Source organism: Porites lutea, chromosome 5, assembly GCF_958299795.1.
Source record: "Porites lutea chromosome 5, jaPorLute2.1, whole genome shotgun sequence".
Lineage (NCBI taxonomy): Eukaryota > Metazoa > Cnidaria > Anthozoa > Scleractinia > Poritidae > Porites > Porites lutea.
The window spans coordinates 16,953,737-16,973,939 of record NC_133205.1 but is presented as its reverse complement, the minus strand read 5'-3'; the positions used below and the strand labels follow the sequence as shown (position 1 = coordinate 16,973,939).

At 39.4% G+C, this 20,203-nt stretch overlaps 1 protein-coding gene across 1 annotated transcript; it reads left to right on the top strand.

Annotated features, from left to right (window-relative positions):
• Window positions 1-7,121: 7,121 nt before the first annotated feature.
• LOC140936948 (leucine-rich repeats and immunoglobulin-like domains protein 1) lies at window positions 7,122-19,633 on the top strand. Its single transcript, XM_073386456.1, has 7 exons — window positions 7,122-7,207; window positions 13,123-13,311; window positions 14,395-14,532; window positions 15,429-15,722; window positions 16,247-16,387; window positions 17,825-17,995; window positions 18,893-19,633. The coding sequence occupies exons 1-7, from the start codon at window positions 7,150-7,152 to the stop codon at window positions 18,967-18,969; spliced, it is 1,068 nt and encodes a 355-aa protein (XP_073242557.1). The 5' UTR covers window positions 7,122-7,149; the 3' UTR covers window positions 18,970-19,633.
• Window positions 19,634-20,203: the final 570 nt, after the last annotated feature.

The window sequence follows — 20,203 nt, the reverse complement described above, 5'->3', positions numbered from 1 at the left end:
CCCTACCCCAGGACCAACAAAGACAATCAAACCCCCAACCCATGCCCTGCCTCCCCCCCCGCCCTCCCCCCTCGCCTCGCCCGGCTTTACATTGATAGGTGCATAAGTTTTCTCTCTTTAGAGCCAGACAGTGACCAGGAAACGGCTCTAAAGGTAAGGTAGTTTTTCGGCAAAATTCCTGGGAGCGAATTGGTTATTTTTTTCAAACTCTTCCCTAGCGGTTTTTTGTCTTTGTCGTTGGAGAATAACTGGGTTCTAGTAATCACAATTGCCGCGACTATGCGTGGCGCTGTTCTTCTTCGCTGCTTGTAGTGTTCATCTCTTCGATCGAGTCGATCGATTCGATCTTCTGTGTAAAGGCAGGTATTTCTCTATTCATAAATCTAGTTACCATACAATGAAGATGTCTGGTAATTGTACGGTTCTCCATAGATGTACACAGAATGAAAACTCGGTACCGAATTGTTGTTGATGGGCTTTTAGATAACGACTTGATATGTTATTAACATAGTCTACATACTGTTACATTTTAAGCCAGTAACTATGTTTGTAAGATAGATTTCTACATATTCACTGAGTCATTAAGCCGTTAGTGACTGGCCTAAATGTCACAGTATGTATATATACAGACGAAGAATTAGGCCGTTGGTTACTGGCCCAAATAGTCACAGTATGTATATTTCAAGAGGAAGAATTAGGCCGTTATTTACTGGCCTAAAATGTCACAGTATATATACTCCCGTTGTTGATTGGACACGCTGAACAGCAAAATCAAGGTTTCTGGTCACTTCGTTCCATGGCAGGATCGTTCCAAGTCATCGTTCCAATTTTATAGTCAGATCATTTCACAGTTTTAGTGCACCGTAATTTTTAGGGAGTTATTATAACTCCAAAAATGGAGTAAAAATTTTAGGTACAGGATAACCCCTTTTTTGGGGTTATTTTAACTCCTAATTTAACTCCGAATTTGGGGTCATTTTTACTCCTGAAAAAGAGTTCTTTTTACTCCCAGTCTGGAGTTAAAATTACTCCGAAATGGGGTTACTTGTACTCCTTACATGGGTTGTTTTTACTCTTTTTGGAGTTAATTTAACTCTGAAAGTGGAGTAAAAATTTTAGGTACAGGATAACTCCTTTTCTGGGGTTATTTTAACTCCTCAATATCTGGGGTCACTTTTACTCCTGAAAAAGAGTTCTTTAAACTCCTTTTTGGAGTTAAAATAACTCCACGAAAAATAACTCCACTGTAAGGAGTTAAATTAGCCCCACTAGAGGAGTTATTATAACTCCCTGAAAATTACAGTGTACAACTCGATGAGAAGCGCTCTTTTAGTGGCTTAAGGCTAAAAGAACGAGATATACACATGAGTAACCCCTTGTTTTTGCTCGTGGCTTTAAGGCTCTTGAAAAGTTCTATAGTTACATGTATATTGTGGAACGATATGATTATTAGGTTGAACAATCCGGCTTGGAACAATTGGACCATAGAACAAAGTGAATGGATACCAATTCATGCTAAGGCTTTTAAAATTCACAGCAAATATTAACATCAGTCGCAGTAAAATAATGCAAAATCCAGTTCCTTTTCACCGTAGACAGCAAACATAAAAAAAAGAAATAGTTATTATTAGTTTTGTGCTTCACATTTGCCAAAGATCTAGACAACCCGACGTAACCACTCGAACCAAATGGAATGTTTTATTAATTAATTGAACGATAGAGTTCAATTAAGTTCAGTAATCGAACACAATCGAACTCTCTCAAGTAAATTTTAGTAATCGAACCCAATCGAATTTTGACTGAGTTTGATTAGGTTCAATGATTGGAGTTGACATATATTTGATTAAAAATGGGACTTTATTCAGGAAAATTGCGCACGTTCTGCAGAATGTTTCCTCTTCCTAGGGTGTCTCAGGGACTGGTCATAAAGTACAGGGGGGGTGGGCTATGAAAAATTGGGGGTGGTTCACTATTTTTTAACACGTTAAAAAGGGTGGTTCAGGAAAAATAATGCACTGCATTAGGGGTGGGTCATGTTAAATTATTCACATATCACTACAAACGTTAGTAAAATCTTTTTTTAACAATAAATCTAATTTTCCACATTAATCCAACTTTATGTGACAACAGGAATTCACATATTAAATATTTTGTTTCTATTTATGTACAGTCTTTAAATCTGAAGAGTAGTCACGCGAGAAACTTTTTATAGTATAAAATCTAGAACAAAGCTTTACTGTGTGTTCATAAACCTAACCTATGTTAACATCTTTTTTAATATTTTCTTCTAATCATCGTTAGTCATCTTCACCATTACCATTACCCTCAGAAGCATTACCATCCTCCTCCTCCTTTTCATTATCATCATCATCATCAGGCGACACGTTTGCTCTGATTGTTTCAATAGCATCCACTGTAAATTTACCTTTACTTTAATGTTAATAGTTTTAACCACGTACCATCTCTCTTTGTTAAGCTGTTAAGGCCTATCACACTACAATGATCGAAAGTTATAACTTCACCATAAGATGATGAGTGACTAATTGCGGAGAACAGTCTCTCACAATTTTTCTCTGCTCTTTCACGGCGTCACTTCCTAGCTTTTGCTTTATTTTCTTTCACTCTTCTATTTTTTGAGACAAAAATTTCCTTTGCAAATGGATACATTCTCTTGTGTTTTTCTTTTTGGGCCTTTTTGAGTCTGGTCAATGTTACTTTGCAATTCTGCAATCATTCCCAAGCATTTTTCATTGAAGCGTTGCCCACACTCTTGCCCACTGATGATTTTCTCAGACTTTTTAGTGAACCGCTGGGCATTCTCTTTCTGGATAGTACTCTGCACTTGACAAAATCCCCGAAATGTTTTGAAATGTAAACAAACTTCTAGCGCTTCGAAACGTCCCTCAGCATTTGACTGGAATGATCTGCCCGTGGGCAGGGAATTTGATTGCAAATTTTTGAAAAAAGTCAAATCCCCACCCCATGCCCTGCCTACCCCACCCCCCGCCGGCATTTCATTGATAGGTGTATTATGCCTAAGTCAAATCCCACCCCGGGCATTTGTCGGGCATTTCTCATTTTGTTTTGGAAAAGCTGCAAATGTTCCTCGGTGGGGCTTAAAAATAGGGTGCAAATGCCCCGCCCCGGGACAACAACAAAATTGTAGTTTCCAGTAAAAAAGCTGCATTTATGGGAAATCTCTAATAATCTGATTCAAAACGCGTGAGGCGCCCTAAGTAAATCGCCCCTAGCCGTTAGATATATTTATTGTGTGGTTCCAGAAAATGACGGAGATGAATTTCAATTTAAGCTTTACAGGGACACAAAGGAAACAGTTCCGACAGTGTGGTTTTAGCCTGTGAGGCAAGCTGTCCATTTGGCGCATATATTCTCTCCACCTGCTAGTCTACAACTTTAATCTACAACGATTTCCCATTACATAGATGTGGCCAGCTAGAGCTCACAACATTGACAAAAATGCTGGAGCTAAAGAAAGGGCCGCCATGTTGGCCGGAGACCGAGCACCGTTTTCTGCCGATTAAACCAACGGACGCCTCGACTAGATCTCCATCAGCCGTCTCTTTGTTCCTCAGCGAGATTAATAACTTTTTAAAGTTAATTCGTGTTTTGAAAGCTGTCGCCATTGTCACTAATAAACACTTCAACTTATTGCTGATTTTTCTTCTTTTGGATTGCTAAGGTGTCTCCTGAATGGAGGTTAAACCTGGGTTTCGGGACCCAGAAAAAGTGTCCCTTTCCCCTGAATAGAGGTGTCCTTTCAAAAGAGGTAATAGATACAAAGATTATGTGAACATTTTTCCAGGACCAAATTTTGTGTCCCTTGAAAGGAGGTGTCCCTTAAATAGAGGTGTCCCAAAGGAGAGGTTCCACTGTAATAATTATATAGATTTAGCCAGGGCTAAAAGCGAAGCTCTGGTTAATAATACGTGTACACAAAAAAAACTGAAATCGTGTAATGCTAAACGGGGACGACAATGAAAGTGGCTTCAAGACTAATAGATCTAATTAACACACACAAAAAAAACAAATTTGCACATGAAGCACGCTTTTTTGTCTTTCCCTTGCCGTTGTTTTGCACGACTACAACGCTGTTTTGTACGACTAAAACGTCAAACTTCCTAGTTACTCATTATTTTTATGGAGGAATTGTCGTATGTGCTTACCCAATATTTTGTTTCCTGTGTTCATGTTCGCTCTTATTTTTCACTGCGCTCATTTTTTTACTTTACATTGGTATGCCCGTGGTGCGGACGGACGGTCGCTCGCTCGCTAGGAGTACGGTCACGTGATTACCAAATTTTCTCCGATGGGTAGATTACCACATTTCCTTAGTTATGGGGCTCCGCTGTAATTAACTGGGAGCTTGGGTTACTGGGCCGGATATATCAGTGATAAAAAGTGAAAGCGTAAAAAATATATAGGAAATACGGTAATTGAACTAGTGGTGTCATTCATTGGTCATTACGGGCTCCTGGTCGACCTCGATCAGAAGTGTCTGGAAAACACATGTATCGACTCTAAGATAGAGGGGGATTTGGGCGTTTCACTGAGATAGGATAACAAAATTAAGATGAACTAGCCGTATAAGGGTTCAGAATTAGGTGTCCCAGCAGCGCATCTCCACACCAAAAAAACTCCTAAAGTACCTCCGACCTCGAACCCCGACACTTAAAAGTGTAGAAAAAAGAGACCTTTCTTAAGAAGTAAAATAAATAATGGTTACCAATACTACAATAATACATCAGCCTAATCCGCTTTTTACGTTCACGTTTTTTGATAACCCTAATACACGCACACACATATACATGTATAAAGACAACAACAACTACTAAAATATAAGGCGTAAATTGCCCGGCTCTGATCGGTCACTCGGCTACTGATGTTACTCAGTACTATAGCGCTAACGGGAGAAATTGCTTCGGGGAGAGCTGTCAGTAGGTTATGGAATATCTAATCTAAGTTCAACGCAGTACAACAATCAAAATACCATAAAAGACGCATCAGAAATGAAAAATAAACAAAAAGTTTCTTTTGGCAATATAGGCCTGACACCAGGAACTATCAATATCCCGAAACAAGGGAAGATTGTTGCGTAAAATGAGATTGGAAAGGCAAAAATAAGATAGGTGAATTGTGGACTAGTAACACCTTCAGAGTTCAGTGTCTTGTTTAACATCCAGTTGGTAAGTGACCACATCTCGTCAGAGGGCATAAAGCTTCGCATTTTGGGTGGTCGCTTACGGGGTGTTGTACTATATTAAAAATTTCAAATAACGAACGTCCCTGACAAACAGATCCGGAACATCGTCCTTTATTGTCGAGAAGCAAGGCTATTCGTATTTCCATTTTTCCGTGTTAATGCTGAGGCCGACTGCTCTGAAGGCGTCAGTGGAGGTAATTTGTATCCTAACCACTTTTTGATTACCATTTACAGAAATTAGTTAATCTTTTCGATCTCAACAGTACTCGACGAACACACAGACAAATTTCGAACAACACGCCGCTGGCCCGTCCAGTCAACGTATACCTCACTTTTGACAGTGAAACTGAATCAGGTGTAACCTTGATGCAAATTCTGATCAAGATCGAACGTGATGAACAAAGAACAACAACTTCACTGTCTCGGAAAACCACGTTCACGTGGAAACAGATATGAACACGATCAGCTTTGTTTAAATTCTATTGTTTAGTGAGAGATAAAATTAGCCACTAAGAAATGCGCTTTTGAAGGCCTGTCAAATAATGTATTTGAATAGGTGCATCAAGATCGATCAGAAGTGTCTGGAAAACACATGTATCGACTCTAAGATAGAGGGGGATTTGGGCGTTTCACTGAGATAGGATAACAAAATTAAGATGAACTAGCCGTATAAGGGTTCAGAATTAGGTGTCCCAGCAGCGCATCTCCACACCAAAAAAACTCCTAAAGTACCTCCGACCTCGAACCCCGACACTTAAAAGTGTAGAAAAAAGAGACCTTTCTTAAGAAGTAAAATAAATAATGGTTACCAATACTACAATAATACATCAGCCTAATCCGCTTTTTACGTTCACGTTTTTTGATAACCCTAATACACGCACACACATATACATGTATAAAGACAACAACAACTACTAAAATATAAGGCGTAAATTGCCCGGCTCTGATCGGTCACTCGGCTACTGATGTTACTCAGTACTATAGCGCTAACGGGAGAAATTGCTTCGGAGAGAGCTGTCAGTAGGTTATGGAATATCTAATCTAAGTTCAACGCAGTACAACAATCAAAATACCATAAAAGACGCATCAGAAATGAAAAATAAACAAAAAGTTTCTTTTGGAAATATAGGCCTTACACCAGGAACTATCAATATCCCGAAACAAGGGAAGATTGTTGCGTAAAATGAGATTGGAAAGGCAAAAATAAGATAGGTGAATTGTGGACTAGTAACACCTTCAGAGTTCAGTGTCTTGTTTAACATCCAGTTGGTAAGTGACCACATCTCGTCAGAGGGCATAAAGCTTCGCATTTTGGGTGGTCGCTTACGGGGTGTTGTACTATATTAAAAATTTCAAATAACGAACGTCCCTGACAAACAGATCCGGAACATCGTCCTTTATTGTCGAGAAGCAAGGCTATTCGTATTTCCATTTTTCCGTGTTAATGCTGAGGCCGGCTGCTCTGAAGGCGTCAGTGGAGGTAATTTGTATCCTAACCACTTTTTGATTACCATTTACAGAAATTAGTTAATCTTTTCGATCTCAACAGTACTCGACGAACACACAGACAAATTTCGAACAACACGCCGCTGGCCCGTCCAGTCAACGTATACCTCACTTTTGACAGTGAAACTGAATCAGGTGTAACCTTGATGCAAATTCTGATCAAGATCGAACGTGATGAACAAAGAACAACAACTTCACTGTCTCGGAAAACCACGTTCACGTGGAAACAGATATGAGCACGATCAGCTTTGTTTAAATTCTATTGTTTAGTGAGAGATAAAATTAGCCACTAAGCAATGCGCTTTTGAAGGCCTGTCAAATAATGTATTTGAATAGGTGCATAAAGAGGCCCAGTCAGATATAGGGTTTTGTATTCTTCATTTTGCATAAGACTTCGAGAAAACGCAAAAAGCCGGGCTGAAATGGCAATTTTCTTCCTTCTCTGCACAACAATTTTGTTGTCTTCTCTTAGTTGTAAAGGTGGGTTGTAATTTTCCAATCGTTATGAAATATTTTTTCTACCATGTTTATTAATTTACCCGAATTTTTAAGAATCTTAGCAAGATTTTATCTGAGTAGCTGCATTCGAAGTATGTTTTTCTCATACTAGTTAATCTGGGAATTGTGCAGAGTTTGTAGTTTTTATTTGGTCTGGATGCTTTCTTTTATTTTTCTTATGATTATTTGTTGTATATTCAAAATTTGCTATGTTTCAACAATTCCCGTGACGTAGTTTTTTATTACAGTTACCTTGCTGCTCGTAAGTCATTTGAATCTTAAAGATATCTGCGAAGCTAGTGGTTCCCAGCTACCTTTGCAAGGTTAAGAAAAAAAGCATAAAAATTCACTAGACGTGCGTGGATCACCAGCACAGCTATTTCCATGTCGTGACAGGACGCATTGGTCATAACGAGTACGGATATAACAACCTAAGTAGCTCTAAACTGATTTTATCGCTTGAAACGGATTATCACGATTATAGCCTCTTTAAAAAAAAAATCCTACGAGATCACGGCACCTTAGCATAAATAAAAAAAATGGCCGAAGTTTCAGTCTCTGTGAAACTTAGTGGACCTAATCGCATCTAAATTACCATGATTCATTACTCGCTACATGCATCCTCTTGTTTTTCCTTCAAATATTACAATACGGTGTGAGGTCCCGTATTACGATCACGTGCACCACGCGAGCGGTGAGCGGCAAGTCCGCAGGACGCTACAAACGCCAACGGCGTCGTCATATAAAGGTCTTATTTAAAAAACGCTTTATTTCAGTCTCCTGGAAAGTATAATGCTTTAACGGTCATAAAATACACCTCTGAGAGCGATTTCAAATCCCCTTGATTCAAACAGATTTTGCCCTCAAAAAGAAGTTCTAAGAAATTATCATATATGGCTCGAAGCCAGTACCATAAATATCACATAAAAACCTTCCTGTCATTTAAGATCAGAGTGCGTTTTGTAGTTTATAGAACATGTTAAAACCTATGACTCAGACTCTGACTTGATATCTAGTGTTACAGGCGATAAAATACACTAACTAATATCCCCTTGCGTGACTAGATAAGTTATTTATTGTATTCGTATCATGGTATCCTTCTATCGTAGGTCCGCTCATTTTTTGTTTTAAATATAGCCAGTTTTTAGAAGATAATCTTCAAAGGAAATTTAGCGTCATGTCTGCAGGTACCGTCTGGAGCCGCTACATTACTTGATATTATTGTTTGGAGCCCCCATATCTTTAGCAGGTGTATAACACGCCTAATCGTCAACTGAAAAGTAATGAGCCATGTTTTGTGCCATGCATCACTTCAAATTAGCATGATAATTAGTAGGAGCAAAATATATAATTTAAACCAGTTATAAAATATATCTAGCTTTTGATATCATTATGATGATCAGTCAGGAAAATTCAGGGAGCTACAATTGTAGACTTCCCATTCGTCGGCGACGAAACAATTGAAATGCTGCGGTTAAAGCTGCTGGCCCTGGCAAATCCAAGCTCAACAGCCGAAACCTCCTACATTAAGGTCATACGACCTCTAAAAATATACTGGTTAAAGCTAGAACTTGTTAGAGTGGACGCTAAAACTCCTTCGTTGACGGAAATACCGTATGCACGCTTCAGTTGGACTCTTTGCGTTGAAATGACAATTCATTATAGGATTGAATTGGCAGACAACGTCAGCTTGGTGATTTCCATGGGATTAGACCTGAACTCAAAGAATCAGCTCTCTTCGCAATAAAATTAACATGCAAGAACAAAAACGTGCCAAATTACTTCATATTCGTTACTTTCGGCATCTCAATAAAATAACTGTCATCTAAATTCATGTTTTACGAAATCCTCTGTGTCGTCCACACTCGCCCTTGCGTATAACGAAACAAAACTAAAGAAACGTCTTGTAGTTCCACGCTTCTTTTTTTGAAGGCACAACTGTTTAATGCCCCATTTTTATTCACGCCGGCAAAGCTTAAATATATTTTAAAAGCTGTTTAGTTATGTATAGAATTGTTTTCATAAAAGCTGTTTACTGATTTTTGTCAACTACAGATTTAGCAAAACATACTGAAAGCACAAGTAAAAGCTTACTAGAATCCTATGTAAAAGCCTTGCTTAACTAAGCATGAGTTTGGTGGTGTGATGAAATGGGGATCGAGTAAATCCATCTATAACCCCATGGAAATGTATATGTATTGAACCGAATCTTCTCCGGGGAATGGCCGATGACAGGTGCATAATGATATTAAAAGCCTTGTCTCGGGCCAAATAGTGACACGAGTGACAGGATTCTCAAAAAATGTGTTGACAGCCGAGTTAACATTGTTTTGCTATGTTGTAGCATGATGAAAAGTCAGTTTAAACCCGTTGGAATGTTTCCACCAAATTGTCACATCATCGAAACGTCGAAGCTGTTGCACTGATCCGCCATCTAAACTTTATTGAACTTGTTCAAGTGAAGTGTTTCAGTTTGTAATGCTATATATAGACAGGTTGAAAAAGAACGTTTTGACTGTTTGACCCCGCCGTTAGCAAGTGTTAAGACAATATTGTGGCGAACGTCTGCGGCTTAGCACGCGCTAAAACGTGTTGAAGAGGTTAAGAATTCTTACCTTAAAATGTTAGTTAAAGAGAAAAACAGACTACAGCAACAAAAAACACCAACTGCAACGGCAAAGTGATATAACGACAGCATGTCATCTTTATTTCCTCTAAAAAAAATACAGAAAATAAAGAAACCAAACATTAATATGGGTTATAGCGATATATACTCAGTACATGTCTACGTATGCAGCCAAAAAGCTTTCAAGTCGGCACCTGTTTCCCAGTTTATTCGCAAATAAACTATAGGAAGTGAAAAACAATTTTATCATTTTGTCAAAGTACATTTTATAACTTGTTTTACATTAAGCAAGGCCAAGATATAATACAAAGTATACCAGAAAAAAATAATTAATTTTTTAAATAACTCCCCTTATTTCTTAAGTTACAGTCAACTTAAAAGTTTAAACATGGTGGATGGTTTACTTGAGGAGTCAGCTTTCTAATTAGTAAAACAATACGGAGCACCCGGGAAAGATGATCACGGTGTCCCTGACGAAGTGAATTGAAGTACCCGGCTATCGATGATATTCTGTGCCCTAAAGCTAGTCAGGTATTTGAAATTGGTCCATCGTTATATGAGCTGCATCACAAAGACGAGCTGTTGGCCCTGGCCCTTAGTCACAACAGCCTGACGGGGAGGGGCTGGGGGTACTACTCATCTGTCCACTCCTGAGAGGGGGAAATTAACACCGATAGGGAAGTTTGAAGTACCGTCCGTACGAGCTCAATGTAAAAAGATCTGGGTCAGACGCGCATAAAATGAATTCAGAGAGTAAATAAATAACTAATAGCAAACGATAACTACCTTTATACAATTAAACAAGAACAGGAGCGTATCAAGAAGAACACAAATTATCACTTAACACTAATTGCATTTATTTTATTTGGATTTGCATTGCAGTGTGATTTCAAGAGAGGTTTTACCATAAGCATTATCTTTATTTGTTCAATCTGTGGACATGATTACGTAATACTATGTTTCGTTTTGTACAGTTCATTGTAAATGCGCAAAGTTGACTAAACCACATAGTGACCAAGCCACATCAATCGTTTCGAAGATATATAGACCGTCTACAATGATTTACATCGTAATTTTATTTATTTGCATACAATTTTGATTCTAATAATTTCCAAAATATGCTTTGACTCGCTCATGATCCGCTTAATCTAGATAAGAGCTTGAGTAGCTGCATGGATTATTCTTTATGATCCGGGTGGCGCATCCGTAATCGAACAGCATGTGCGGTAAATGAGTAGATTTTAACTCTGCATTGTGGAAAGCTAATCTGGAAGAAACACAAGGTAATCCATTGGCAACGTAATACTAGGTATATCAAGGTAACCAGTATACCGCAGTTCAAAATCGACTGGAAGTACATACATACATACTTCATTGCATAGCTCCCCCTTGGGGGCTCTTCCGCCATACATACACGAATTACAATAAAATAAAATAAAGTAGAAAACTATTTACATTTCGATGATAAAATAACGAATTTCTATAAATAATAATGATAGTAATAGAACATTAATTTTAAAGACTATTTACATTTCGATAATAAAAAACTATCTATGAATTAAAAAGATATTGAAAAATTCTCTTTTTAAAAACGATTAGATTTCCCGTGTCTTTTATACCTTTAGCTATGGTATTGTACAGTTTTGCTCCACGGTAGGTGAAAGTCTTTCGGCCAGTGGCCAGCCTATACCGAGGCAACGTAAGGTCATTATTCTGTCTAGCGACTCTTTGGTTAGTTTTTGCACGATATTGAAAGCGTCCGTGAAGGTAATCAGGTGTTAGGTTCTTTAAGCATTTGTACACCATCACTAGGTCGTTAAAAAGCGGTTTATCCCTTACGCTAAGCCATTTAAGGGACTTCAGGGTTTCTGAAACATGATCGTACTTTCTTAAACCGCAGCTACGATTCTGCAAGCATAGCTCTGAACTAGCTGAAGTTTCCTAACGTTCTTTTTGCTCGTGCTTCTCCATACCGTCGAACAATAAAATAATTTGCTGAAAACGAAAGCATTTATATATAAGATAGATCAATGTTTTTTTATCTAAGAGATGCTTTGTCCTATTAACTCTCGTTAGTTTAAACAAACAGTCAGAGGCAGTTTTAGTGATATGTTCGTTAAAGTTAAGATGACCATCTATATACACTCCCAGGTCCTTTGCAACTGTTACAGGCTTGATTTGAGTTCCCAGCATTGTCGCACTTGGTAAGGGGGTAGGTAATGTCCTCATGAGTTGTGGGACGCCCACATAAAGAAGCTTTGGTTTGTCAGGCTTAATGGGCAGCGAATTTCTACAGTACCAAATCGATATTTCTTTAAGATCTTCGTTTACTGCAGAGATAACGTCGACAAGTTCGCTGCAGGGGAACCCAAGGAAGAGCGATAGCCGAGTGGTTCGCAATGTTTTGGAACTCGAAAGAGGTCGTTTACATACAATGTAAACAACACCGGGCCCATGATGGATCCTTGCGATACCCCAACCGTAAGGGGTAAGGGTTCACACTGTTTACTAAGGTCCCGTTTATGAGGAGAAAGTCCATCTGTCCAGGGAAGAAGAGTCACCTTACAATCCGAGACAACTTTAGGGAGCGTCTATAAAGCGATTTTCGAATGACTTTGAAAAATGATTTCGGTAAGTGTTCAATAGTTGTTTTATCGGCCAATGGGTGAAACGATCAAAACATGGACTCTTCGTTTTCCCGCCAAAGAAAACCCTAATGTGGCGAAGGCATTGTTGGCATTGCTGGCCAATCGTGTTACAGTATTACGTCAAGGCGAAGTATCGGTTGATTTCGGGCATGAAGTTTTACACACGAGCGTTGGCTTAAAAAATCAAAAGCCACGCGCGCGCGTTTGTATCCGTTCGATAAACCAATCAAATCGCTCTATTTCCGTTTGTTTGTCGTTTCTGTTTTGTTCGCGCGTTTTCATTTCATGTAATACGAAAATATCTCTATCAGAAAAAAGTTCGGCCCCCTTTGCCCGGAGCCAATGCTCGCGCATGCTCTTATTGTCTCGCCTTAACCGAGTTGGCGAGCCAGAGTATGACCCTCAAGGTGTGACATAATAGAGTGACCCACTTAGCCGGGTCACCCTCCTAGCCAAGCCACCTTTTTGTTTCTCATGTTAGTAGGTCACCTCGTTTTGTAGTGAAACGTGTGAAAAGTTGGCTTGCCCAGGGTAGCCCGGGCAGGTGGGTGACCCTTCTAGCAGGACAACTGTTCTCCATATAAACGGGGCATAACAAGACTTTTCCTGTCCCTTTTTTCTAGCTGTCAGACTTCTCGAACCTTATCCAAACAACACATTCTCAATAGCAGGATCAGAACTCTCCTCAACGTGCGTTTTCGAAGGTGATAATGGAAACCCGCCTGAGAGAGTCAAGTTTCAGAGGAAGCAAGGTCCGTTTTGGTTAGATATTCCTGACAGTGACAGAGTCTATCAGACGAACAAGACATCGGGTAAGACCTATGAGTTATGATCTTAGCTTCGTAAATATTACGATTATTTGTAACCTGTATTGCTGGAGGGAAGCGATGAGACCATCGTCAAAGTGGGTGCCAGCGAAAAAAGTTGAAGTTTCATCATCATCATCATCATCATCATCGTCGTCGTCGTTAATTGATTCAAAGTCATCATTATTTTCCTCATTCTTGACTGGCTTTTTTATCATCACTTTTATCGCTAACCAGGGAAGACTTGTTTGCTCTCCACGAACAAAAGCCAAAGTGAGTAAGATTGGTCGGGAGTATGTCTCAGTCCATGCTATGATGCACGTAAAAGGACCGTGCGCAATATCTCTCTGATAAAATTCTTCGTTTCGTCATGAGATAGAGTCAACACTTTAAGATTAGCCTCAGGAAATCTCTTAGCTAAGAAACTATGAGATCCTTATTGGCTGTAAATCATCAACTTGCCTCAAGGTTATTGCGCTTGATAAGAACACGTAAAGAAAACCCTTAGTTTGTCTCCGGGCATCCTCCATGACCAGATGCATCCATCTATGTTCACAGCGGAAAAAAAAAGTTTAAACACTATACTATAGCTAAGTTTCGAATTTTCCAATTGAAGAGAAAACTGATTTCTGATTGGCGTCAATGTTGCTTTGTCCTGACCTCAGTATTACAGTCAACTTGACAGTTCTCGTCGTACCGGTTAAATGTTATAAACACCATGCAGACAGCAGCCAAATTTCCCGCAAAAATGAATTACAGTTGTGGACTTCTGACTAAAATAAATTCTCGCCATGGTCTCCCGCTATCTGGGACACAAATAATTGCCGTCAACTTACGGTGTGCTAAAAAAGTGAGTTGACTCTGCAAGCTTTCGCTCTCTCTCCACCGAAGAAACCCAGCATCTATCTACACTACAGAAACCTTACATGACCATAGTGCATGCGGTACCCTACTTAAATCCCACACTGACTGATCGAGATCGCAGACCAAACCTTACAGGGGTCTAGTGTTAAGGACAACAGCAACTGGCTTGCTGCAGTTTCTTAATTGTCGTTCATTTATTTCGATTTTTCATTGTTATTTGACCAGGTGATAAAGTAACTGTTACGTTAAACTTTAAAAATGTAACAGTACAAGATGATTTACAGTTCGGAAGATACTCCTGCGTTGGTTTCCCTCGAGGAGTTGGCCTGCACAGAATTGGATTCGCAATAAGAGTCACACCAAGTAAGTTAACAGCGATGTTCATAAACAGAAATGGTCTGGATAAATAAGGCTTTAAACTGACAGTTAATAAGTGGTTGAGCTGTCCGCAATACGACTGCAATGGCGGATCCAGGGAGGGGCCCGGACTTCCTCCCCCCCCCCCTCCCCCCCCTCCCCCCGTCAGTTTAGACCAAACGGAGGCCCGAAGGGCCGAGAAAAATTCTTTTTGCCACCATTATAACAATAATAGTAATAATGATAATGATAATGATAATGATAATGATAATGATAATGATAATGATAATGATAATAATAATAATAATAATGTAATAATAATAAACTTTCTTTGTGTAGCGTCTATATCATTAACTGTTCTAGGCGCTTTACAAAAATGTATAAAAACGCTAAAAAATCTAACAACTACAGAATAAAAATCTAATTATAAATTAAGAAAAAGCTTGGTGAAATAAATGTCTTTAAGTGTTTTTTGAAAGAATTCAAGGAATCGGCTTTTCTTAAAGATTCGGGTAAGCTATTCCATAGTTTAGGTCCTGCGATAGAAAATCTTCGATCACCAAAACACTTTAGCTTAGATCTCGGGAACTGAAGTAACTTATTCGAGCAAGAACGCAAAGAGTAGGAGCTGCTACAAACACTGAGCGAATTGGATATATAACTTGGTGAAAGTCTTTATAAAGCCTTATATACTAACACTACGATTTTATAAATACACGGTATTCAACAGGCAACCAATGTACATGTAAGTCAGGGTGTCATCTCAGGGTCTGGAACAACTAGGCCTTCAAACAACTGGGCCCAGAACTAAAAATCAAACATGGATCACCGAAGATAAAAGCCCTCCAATTTTAAGTTTAATTTTATTTTTGTCAGAGACACTAATACTTGTTTTTTCTCAGGAGAGGACCTACCAGTTGCTCGTGTGATACCGAATATGACTGTATCATATGGAGACATGGCGAGACTCTATTGCAATCTTACCCACAAAAATAACGAGACGACCACACCCATAGAAAAGGTCACCTTCCTGAAAAACGGCCTACCAGTGAGACAGACCAATGACATAATGCAGCCATATATCTTAGCTGATATCGAATCGAGGGATGGAGGCAATTACGGCTGCCTGATAACAGTGTTACTTCATTCATTGCAACCATACAATATAACACCGACTTCAACGGCTTATCTACATGGTGAGAGAGAGTAAACATGCACCCAATTCTCCCCTCAATTTCCAACTGCATGTTTCTCTGTATACTTTCAGAATTACGCCACAAGTAGTATTAAGGTGTTTTCTTAGCTTTACGATTTTGCTTTTGTATTGAGCCTTATTTCTATGCAGTGATAGGAAGGAAGGAAGGAAGCGAGGATTTTCCATTAAGATATCAGGTTAAGTTCGCTAAAGAAACGACTAGAAGTGTTTATTTTAACTGAAGAAAATAGTACGGTCACTCTCGTGATCTGTCTTCTCTCCTGATATCATCCTTTTCAGAAAAACAGGGGTAATTGCATCAGGCACGCAGGAAAACGGTATGAGTTTAGTTGGATGGAGAGTGTGTTACTGTTGTGTTGTTAGTAGCCTAGAAAGAGGGGAAGATCTACAATCTTGTAAAAAATCCGTAACTTTACAAACAGTATAGCCATTTTACTAAGGTCCAGTTTTCCCAGTGCTTGTTCATAATACATCTTCTTATCGATGTTTTTTTCTGCTCGACAGTGCGCATTAGATTCCCATTCAAGGAGTCAAAGGTTGTCACTGATGTTGGCGACAGCGCGGTTTTGGTGTGTAGTGCTCAAGGCTTCCCACTGAACGTTACATGGAAAAAAAACCAGGCTGGATCAAGCGCGGTCATCAAACGTAAGACAATTTAGATAGATAGATAAATATTCTATTTATTTCACCCACTTGCAGCAATAACTGAATTGTTGGGGAAGGTCATTGTCACATACAATTAACCATTTACATACATTCACTGAAATTTACAAGTTACAAAGTCATTAATTCTTCTGGTATGACCATGTTGACGTCTTGGAAGTTGGACCCTCATACTGTAATGAGACTCAAAAGCGGCAGGAGAGGGGATGATGTTCTTAAGGGGGGACATTTGGCGTGCAGTAGCCATAAACCGCTTACAAGCTCCTACTCTCCTGTCACTAAGAGACTCCAGGCCGGCCAAGACCATGGCTTCCGCATAGTCTACCCGGCCAAATATTATTTGAGGGCTTTCCGCTGTACAGACTCAGTTAACTCATCAAGATTTAAAGATTTACGCAACCATAAACTTAGGCCCTGCGTTACTACTGCGTTTTCAAAAGTATGCCTTTTTGTTGTTGTCATCGAAAACGTATCGATCGATTTGCGACCACACTACCGTTTTTATGCAGTTTCGACAGTCGGCATTAAAACGCTCAAAAACGATAGAATAGCACGTCGTGAGGTAAGTTGAACTCTATGCGAATCATACAGCAAACACACGTGCCTGAGATATTTTCGGTCATCGCTTTCAGTTTGATGCGTTTTCGACTGTTCACACTGAAATGAGGTGTATGCATTTTCGTTTTGATCCACTTTCAAGAGCGTTTTCAAATCGATGCGTTTTCGATGAAAAAGCTCCGCGTTTTAGTGTGGACGGAAGGCCTAAACGCATGGAAATGTAAGCGGTTTCAAACGAAAACGCATTAATGTGGAGGGGGGCCTTAGCAAAGTCCTTTGGATTTATAAAGCTGAGTAGCTGATTTCAGTTAAATAAAACTGAAAGGATGTTGAACTTTCTGCCTTTCATCCTGCATAGCAGGCGCAAGCAGCAAACGTAGACCTCAAAACGAGGAAAAAAAGTCAAGTAGTTTCCACTTAATTTTGTTCTAGTTTTTTTAAGTCACTGGGATAGTAACATAAACTGGAAGGAAATATTTCAAATATCTCTGCTGGTAAAGTTGTGACCAGTTTGTTCTACATAACAAAAAGAGAGAGAACTTACGGAAAAAGATTCAAAAGTGGGCGAACGATATATGAATGTTTTCTTTGTTATTCGCTTAGCATTTCTACAGCCTCCGCACGACTTTAATGTACGATGAAGATGAGATGGTAAAAATACGGAAGAGTCTAATGGTATAACAGCAATAATAAGCAATAATTTATAAACGTATTTGGGATCTCCGAGATCAAATATTCCAGCTTACTAATCAGACAATTACGTCGCTTTCGTGCGTAGCCTCCTAAGTCTTAATGGGCTTCTGCTATTGATTTGTATGAGTTAATATGCACGACTGTATTTTTCGATATTTTTGTTTTCAGCCAGTGGCCGGTTTATCCTGAAAGGACAGTGTCGCTACTGTCAATCAGTGCTCGTGATCCAAAACGTTACCGTGGCAGATTCTGGTGTCTACTCTTGCAGTGCTCTTGGTGATCCGGGCCAACATATTTTCCTTGTGAAAGTGAGATCAAACTCAACGGTGTTAATCGGTGGTGAGTAAAAATAAAACAGCGTTGTTTATCTGGCTCAAGCCTCATTCAAACCAGCGAGTTCATCATTAATTGGCGGGGAGTTTTCCTCTGCGACAGTTTTTTCCGTGAAAAACTGTTTTGTTGCATGGGTTGTGCAGGTGAAAAATTATAATGACATGCAAGATCAGATTGTGTTAAGGTAAGATAGGAGTACCGTGTAGCGTGATGAGACCACCTTACAAACACAGCAGCGTGTACGATTTCAAGCCTGTTTATTCAACAAAATTATAATAAACAGATTAAAAAAAAATTGAAAAAGCAGACTGAATCAGTACAAAAGGCGTTCACTTCAGTTCACTTGTTAATCATTGGAATTGACGGCAGAAGAGTCTCCATTCAACAGCAGGAAAACTGCCAAATTGGCCATGATTGCGCTAGTGCGGAATTTCTCGAAAAATGAGAGCCAAAACTAGACCGAACAATCTAATGCACTGTAAAATATAGCCGACAGAGCCCTTGTAAGGTGCTAGTACACAAAAGTGATGCTCTGTGAGACGTGAAGAAACTTATTAAAACATATGAAAACCGTGCGTTATAAAACCAAAACGCCGCAATCCGTAAAACTAACCCGGCAGGTCTGCTCAACAGTCCTGAAGTCCCCCGCCCGTCAGTGTCGATGACTAGAATAAACTGAACTTAGGGACCACTTTTTAATTTATTTTGTAAACATCGCGATAAATTAGCCTTCGTCGCAGAGCATCCTTGCGTATTCTGTAGTTACCTCTCGGGTGTCGAGTTCGGCTGCAATGCGCACGCAGGTTACGATGAATTTGCAACGAGAGCATTATCGTGGGAATTACTTTTCCCGCAGTTTTTGTAACCATGACAATCAATATTGCTATTTCTTTTTACTTTCAGTGGCAACGGCGACTACCGCCACTCGCTACGTGACAGCAATTTTCCCAGCATTCTTCTGGATTTGGTGGCCTTTTTAGTCAAGGTGCCCATTCAAGTCAGGATGACATTAATGCTTCGTTATTACGAAAATGCTAGGATCGGATAATAGCCATGATAGTGATAAAGATAATGATAATGATAATGATAATAAAAATGATAACGATAACGATAACGATAAACGATAACGATAATGATAACGATAATGATAGCGATAATGATAACGATAATGATAATGATAATGATAACGATAATGATAACGATAACGATAACGAAAATGATAACGATAACGATAGCGATAATGATAATGATAATGATAATAATAAAACCATATTACAAAGCTAAAATTAATAAAATACACTGTCAATTTTGGTTCACCCCTCGCCTATTTGCGGCAGCTAATCAGTCAACTAGATAATACCCAGTAGAGCAAATTCAACAGAAATTCTACTCGGCGTAAATACATTTTGCCGATAACAATAATACATAAGCATTCATAGACAGGTTCCCCTGCGAACTGAAGAAAAAGTCTCAAGCTTATAGTGTCAAATAGACCTTGGGTTTGGAGAGCTAAGGATGGACCCTGATAGGAGGAACAGTAAAGCATGTTTGTGATTGCTACGATAAAAGAAAGGAGACAAAAAAATTTAAATAAAGTTTCACGTTCTTGTTTTGTAAGACATCAAATAAAGAAAAATCAGCCTGTCTGAGTGTCTGTCTCCTGCCCACCTGCCTGCCTTCTGTACCGCTTGTCTGTCTGACTGACGAGGCCCCGCAGTCCACGACGAATCAGGAAACCACTTTTTTTTTGGCGCGAATTGGTCCTCCATCCGCATGATACCAGTTAATCTGCTCATCGAAACCGCATCTTTTTTAAACCACTCTCCAGAGTAAGTTAAAGTTTCTTCCATAAGAATTCGGTGAAAACGATATGCAGTTTGAAAATTGTCCGTATTCGTCTGGATGTGGCGTTAAAACCCATGGAAATTTCAAGCGAAAATATCACTTTGCCAGGAAGTATGAGAATCTGCCTATTTTCCTATGTATGGGATTCCGGATTCCGGATTCCGGAATCCGTGAAATTTTTGCTTGTGGAATCCGGAATCCTGGGATTTGGAACCTCGTCCCCAGGGCTTTTCCCTTAAAAAATGGGTGGGGCAGGAAAAGGGACCTTTTCCCGACCAATTTTTAAAGGGAAAAGCCCTGAGGACGAGGTTGCCGGAATACAGCTCAAAGAATGCGGAACCCTACTAAGGATTGGAATCCAGAATCCAA